Source organism: Bison bison, unplaced genomic scaffold (assembly GCF_000754665.1).
Source record: "Bison bison bison isolate TAMUID 2011002044 unplaced genomic scaffold, Bison_UMD1.0 scf7180017864224, whole genome shotgun sequence".
In the NCBI taxonomy this organism is placed as follows: Eukaryota; Metazoa; Chordata; class Mammalia; order Artiodactyla; family Bovidae; genus Bison; species Bison bison.
Genome location: NW_011494796.1, coordinates 5,544,521 through 5,551,161, shown reverse-complemented (window position 1 = coordinate 5,551,161; position 6,641 = coordinate 5,544,521). Strand labels below are relative to the sequence as shown.

Genomic DNA, 6,641 nt, shown 5'->3' with positions numbered 1-6,641 from the left:
CAGCCATGAAATTAAAAGACGCTTACTCCTTGGAAGAAAAGTTATGACCAACCTAGATAGCATATTCAAAAGCAGAGACATTACTTTGCCAACAAGCTCTGTCTAGTCAAGGCTATGGTTTTTCCAGTGGTCATGTATGGATGTGAGAGTTGGACTGTGAAGAAGGCTGAATGCTGAAGAATTGATGCTTTTGAACTGTGGTGTTGGAGAAGACTCTTGAGAGTCCCTTGGACTGCAAGGAGATCCAACCAGTCCATTCTGAAGAAGATCAGCCCTGGGATTTCTTTGGAAGGACTGATGCTGAAGCTGAAACTCCAGTACTTTGACCACCTCATGCGAAGAGTTGACTCATTGGAAAAGACTCTGATGCTTGGAGGGATTGGGGGCAGGAGGAGAAGGGGACGACAGAGGATGAGATGGCTGGATGGCATCACTGACTCAATGGATGTGAGTCTGAGTGAACTCCAGGTAATGGACAGGGAGGCCTGGCGTGCTGCGATTCATGGGGTTGCAAAAAGTCTGACACGACTGAGTGACTGAACTGAAACTGAACTGAGGGTGGTCATAGCTTTTCTTCCAAGGAGCAAGCATCTTTTAATTTCATGGCTGCAGTCACCAACTACAGTGATTTTAGAGCCCAAATAAAGAAAGTCTCTCACTATTTCCATTGTTTCCCCATCTATTTGGGAAGAAGACCAGATGCCATGATCTTAGTTTTCTGAATGCTATGTAAAATAGTATTAAAAAAGTTGACAAAGTTGGTGTAAAAGTAGCTCAATTAAGAGCAAAGAAAAGCAAATTTCTGGTGGCCAGGTAAATCAAAACAACCCTTTGGCAGAATGTCAATAAAAATCAAGAAGTATAAAATATTAATGCTTTACCTACCAGCAGTTTAACTTCTGGTAATTTATATTGGCAAATAACTTAAAGAAAGACAAAAGTTTTTTATAAGAATATTAAGAATTATTGATACTAGCAAAAAATTGCAAATCTACCAGTGTTCTTTTGTGTAGTACATGTCCCGACCAGCCACAGACAGAACGTTGGTCTAAAGCTGGACCCCCCCATCTCCTTCACCACCCCACATCTGTGCACCTCCCAGGCCTGTCATTTCCGCTCTCCGTACATCTGTATCAGCTCCGTCCAGGTCGCTCCATTCTCACGACACCGCCTGAGTCCGGGCTGTCACCGTCCCTACCTGGTCTGCTGCAGCATCTCCTGAGCCACCTCCCTGCTTATCTCTCTGCCGTCCAGGCCATTCTCCATGCTGCAGAGCAACACTTCTAGACAGACAATCTGATGATGTCCCTCTCCCTGCTTGAAAACCCTTAACTGCCCTTAGGATGAAGCTCGAATTCCTTACCATGACTTTCCACACCCATTGCCCAGGGATCAGGAACTCCTCGCAGTTCCCCCAAATGTGTCAAACCTTGTCTTACCTTCAGAACTTTCCATGTACTCTGCCCCGTGCCTGGGTCGGTCTTCCCTGCCTCTTGGTACTTTCTGAGGCAGGCATCTGCATGCATTACCTTTGCTTCCTCACACCTCACTCACAGTACAATCTGGATTCTGTCCTCATTAGTGCCCCAGGGCTTCCCTCAACTAGGCCATCAATAAAAGGAAAAGAAAAACAAGAGAAGGAGAGGGAGAACTTTCCCAAAATTCACATATTGCACCAGCAGGCACGGTGCCCAACGCTTCACAAATATTAACTCACTTTTCCTCCCAACAGCTCCGTGTCCTCCAGAACAGCAAAAGGTTTCAAAAGGAAGAGGATCTCTCTTTCTTCTTTACTTTTCTTCCTGTTTTTCTGGCAAAATCTTCTTTTTTGCTTTACCGATTTATCCTTCTTTATGCAACCAACAAATACCAACGTTCCTCAAGACTCTGTCATCCTTTTCCCTTCTCACTCCATGAAGCCTCCCTGGGTGATCTCACTCTCTCCCAAGGCAATTACTGTGTACAAGGGGAGGACTTTTTAAACTATTTTCTCAACTCTAGTCCTGATTATATAACTATCTAGCTGTTGCTGCTGCTTGGATGCCTTAGGGCATCTCAGACTCACCATCAAAACCTGAGCTCATCTGGTCATCCCTCAGTCACCCCTGCTCCCCCACACACATCTTCTCAGGTGTCCAGACTAGAAACCCAGGAGTCGTCTTCGACTCTTCCCCTTCCCTCTTTGTCCTGTATCCTTTCAATTTCTATATCTCATAAATTCTGCCTCCTAAATCTTTGTCATACCCAACTCCTTCATCCTTACTAACATCATCCTGGTTTAAGCCACCTCCATCTTCACCTTCACTACTTCAGTCTGGCTCCACTTCAGGCATACCCTCCCCCGTCTACTCTCTACATACCAGCCAGAATTACCTTTCAAAAAACAGTGCATTTAAATCTGGGCTATGCCATTTATTGACTGTGTACTCCTGGGCATATCACTCAACTGTCCTAATTCTTGACTGACTTATCTATAAAATGATAATAATAAATCATAGGATAGTTATTAGTATTTAAGGGAGATGATCCAGAGAAAGTGAGAGAATGGCACACTCTAATAAACTGTGCATGGGAGTCTAAACAGTCATACAAATTTGTAAAGAAATAGCAATAAAGAACTCTCAGTACTGTATCATTATATCTGATTTGAAATAAAAAATGAGTTAGTCTATATTTTACAACTTTAATAGGGAAAAATTCTCAGAAAACAATTCAAAAGGTGCTTTTAGCAGATGACACCATATAAAAACATCAAACTAATGTGATGGTTAGTTGTATGCATCAGCTTGGCTAGGCGGTGGTGTCTAGTTGGTAGGTCAAATACTAGTACCTCATTGTTAGGTCAAATACTAGTTTAAATGTTGCTTTGAATGTACATTGTAGTCGTGATTAACATTTATGATCAGTAGACTTTGAATGAAGGAGATTACCTTCAACAATATGAGTAGGCCTCATACAGAACAAAAGGCTGAGGTTCCAGTAAAGAAGGGGGGCTGTGACATAGAGACTCTGCTTGTGTTTTCAGCTGGCCCACCTACCCTGTGGATTTCAGACTTGTCAGCCCCCACAACTGTGTGAGCCAATTCCTTAAATAAATCCTTCTCTTTCTCTATGTATACATCCAACTGGTTCTGTTTTGGAGAACCCTAACTGACACACTCACAGACGAATCTTTTAATGATAAAGTGGAACAGCAGCTACCAGATGACAGTTCTAAGTAACTTCAGGTAAAGGTCGCAGAATGTGGTAGAAAATAACCCTAATACCTTTGGTCACATAATCTGTACATAGATAAGCTTTAAAGTATAAAAAGCTTTGTCTGTGAAACAAGACTTAAATTACGCACCCGCATGAGAAAGCCACCTTCAGGGAGTCCCGGGTTGTTTGTGGAGCAGGCACGGGTAACAGAGGACTGGTAATCCCATGCTTGCCCACGTGGGCACCTATGTGAAGATGTTTGTTGAACTTTTACTCCAGGTGGTGTTGTATGTACCTAGAGCACATAACTAAGCCAGACATTCTCAGAGCTGCTATTCCACTTTTGTCCGTGAGAAGCAGTGGGTCAGAACAGCTTTGGTGGCCAGGACACTGCAGCTTACCTGTATAAGGTTGTTGATGGATGCATCATGAAATCCCAGGGCTTGCTCTGCAGCTGCCAACTCCCGCAGTATTGGTACACACTCAAGACTTTTTTCACCTCTACTGATCTCAGTATATTCTAAAGCCTCTTGGTAGTGGGGCAGAGCTTCTTTTGATTTCTTCTGACCTTGATATACCCTAAAAAACAAAGGGATTATTTTTTAAATAATTAAAATGGGAGATACTGAAAATAAAAGATGCTGACTCCTATTCCCCAGGTTCATTTATTAGGCAGCTAAGCCTTATTTTCCTCCAAGGATCAGCAGGGCATAGTGGTTAAGAGGAGAGACATTGGGATAATCAGGAAGATTGAAATCATGGCTCTATCACTTACTAGGTGTAGGACCTTCAAGTCACTCAACAGTTTCTCATCTGTAAGTTAACAAAAGGTATCTTGAAAAGAAAAAGCTATGTTAAAAGAAAACCTATGACAAACCTAGATAGTGTATTCAAAAGCAGAGACATCACTTTGCCAACAAAGGTCCATATAGTCAAAGCTATGGTTTTTCCAGTAGTCATGTACAGATGTGAGAGTTGAACCATAAAGAAGGCTCAGAGCTGGAAAAAATGGATACTTTTGAACTGTGGTGTTGGAGAATACTCTTGAGAATTCCTTGGATAGCAAGGAAATCAAACCAGTCAGTCCTAAAGGAAATCAACCCTGAATATTCACTGAAAGGACTGCTGCTGAAGCTGAAGCTCCAATACTTTGGCTATCTGATGCAAATAGCCAACTCACTGGAAAAGACCCTTACTGGGAAAGATTGAGGGCAGGAGGAGAAGGGGGTGACAGAGGATGAGATGGTTGGATGGCATCACCGACTCAATGGACACGAGCATGAGCAAATTCCAGAAAACAGTGAGGGACAGAGAAGCCTGGTGTGCTGCAGTCCATGGAGTTGCAAAGAGTTGGACATGACTTAGCGACTGAAAAACAACAAGTTAACGATAATAACAGTGCCCGCTTCACTGCATTGCTATGAAGATTAAATTAAAGTGGTTGATACTAATAAAAAGAACATCTAGAATAGTCTCTGACACAGTAGTAAGCACTGTGGAGGTGTTGGTTTAAAAAATATAAAATATTAAAACAACAACAGTAATCAGAAAGCACGCTAAGATGCTGATAACTAATCTACTGAGAAATTATAGAAATTTCCCAGTTTGATGAGTGTGTAAAGCACTCTCATTAACTGTTGGGAAGAATGTAACTTGGGTACAAGCTTTTCTATACCAGAATTATACATATATATGTATACATATTTCTGCTAATTGCACTTTAAGTAGTTTATCTTGAGAAATACTCTGGCACAAGAACTATATATAAGAATGTTTATTGAAGCATTCTTTGTAATACTGGAAAAGTATAACGCACTTAAAATACCTCAGTAGATTATTATTAAGTGGGTTATAGTAAGTACATCTACATTGTGGAATGCCATGTAGCCATTAAAGTTAATTTTGATCTGTATTTATCATCATAGAAGTATATCCACTATATATTATTCAGCAAAAAGGCAGATTACAAAACACTTTATATAATCTTGAAGAAAGTGAAAGTCACTCAGTCGTGTCTGACTCTGCTCCGTGATCTACACAGTCCTTGGAATTCTCCAGGCCAGAACACTGGAGTGGGTAGCCTTTCTCTTCTCCAGGGGATCTTCCTATCCCAGGATTGAACCCAGGTCTCCTGCATTGCAGGTGGATTCTTTACCAGCTAAGTCATAATCTTACACATGTGAAAATCTTGCATCTAATCTACATGTAAACATATGCATAAAGAGCTATCTAAATGTCACTAAAATGTTAGCAATAGTTATTTCTAAGGAGTTTTGAATTATTTTACTCTTACTTATACTTTATAAATTTCCCAAATTTTCTTCTATAAAAATATATTACTTTTACATGAGAAAAATGTTAATTTAAAGGTGGTAGTGGGAAAATCGCAGAAGGCACTGGGGACCCACTCCAGTACTCTTGCCTGGAAAATCCCATGGGCAGAGGAGCCTGGTAGGCTGCAGTCCGTGGGGTTGCTAAGAGTCGGACACGACTGAATGACTTCACTTTCACTTTTCACTTTCACGCATTGGAGAAGGAAATGGCAACCCACTCCAGCGTTCTTGCCTGGAGAATCCCAGGGACGGAAGCCTGGTGGGCTGCCGTCTATGGGGTTGCAGAGAGTTGGGCACGACTAAAGTGACTTAGCAGCAGCAGCAGCAATTATAAAAAAAATTAATAAACAGAAACCTCAATTAAATAGAGTCAGGAGCCCAGAATTTGGAATTTTCCTGCCCTGGAAGGACAGCGGAGCCCAATGGGAAGAAGAAAGACTCCTCTTCATTCCTGGCAAGAACTTAGCCAGTGAAAAGTCATGGACTCTTTGTGTACTCTGGCTCTCTCAAATTCTTTCCTCTTCTATAAAAGCATTTTCCTTCCCTGGCCAGGTGGAGTCTTGCATATCATTCACCATGGTTTCAAACCCCCAGATTGAAATTTTCTGCCGACCCTTTATGAACCTAATTTTTTATTTCTGGAGAAATAACTGGCAGCCTTTTTTTTTTTTTTTTTCCCTAGGTCAACATAGTCATTGAATACTTTTCACAACTAGTTTGCCCTCCAGTAAATTTCAAAGGAAATGACTAATAGGGTTACTTTTCAGATCTGTGGTTCAGATGATCATAGTGAAATAAAATGTTCATTGAATAGCTTATGAACTGGGATACGTTCTATAATTGTAAAGAGGTTGACAACACCAGAGGAGGTCAGGGATATGTTCCTGGACCAAGAAGCATCTAGGTTGTAACTTGCAGGAACTCTAACATTGGATGGTTCTTTGAAGACCTACAAGACCTTTTAGAACTAACACCCAAAAAAGATGTCCTTTTCATTATAGGGGACTGGAATGCAAAAGTAGGAAGTCAAGAAACACCTGGAGTAACAGGCAAATTTGGCCTTGGAATACAGAATGAAGCAGGGCAAAGACTAATAGAGTTCTGCCAAGA

At 41.3% G+C, this 6,641-nt stretch overlaps 1 protein-coding gene across 7 annotated transcripts in view; it reads right to left on the bottom strand.

Moving 5' to 3' along the window:
• TTC23 (tetratricopeptide repeat domain 23) overlaps nucleotides 1–6,641 on the bottom strand; it is a 161,096-nt gene that overhangs the window by 53,786 nt on the left and 100,669 nt on the right. For all 7 annotated transcript variants that reach the window (XM_010845843.1, XM_010845838.1, XM_010845841.1 and 4 more), the window contains one exon: nucleotides 3,600–3,777. In XM_010845843.1, coding sequence (XP_010844145.1) covers nucleotides 3,600–3,777 — 178 coding nt within the window. The remainder of the gene's footprint in view (nucleotides 1–3,599; nucleotides 3,778–6,641) is intronic.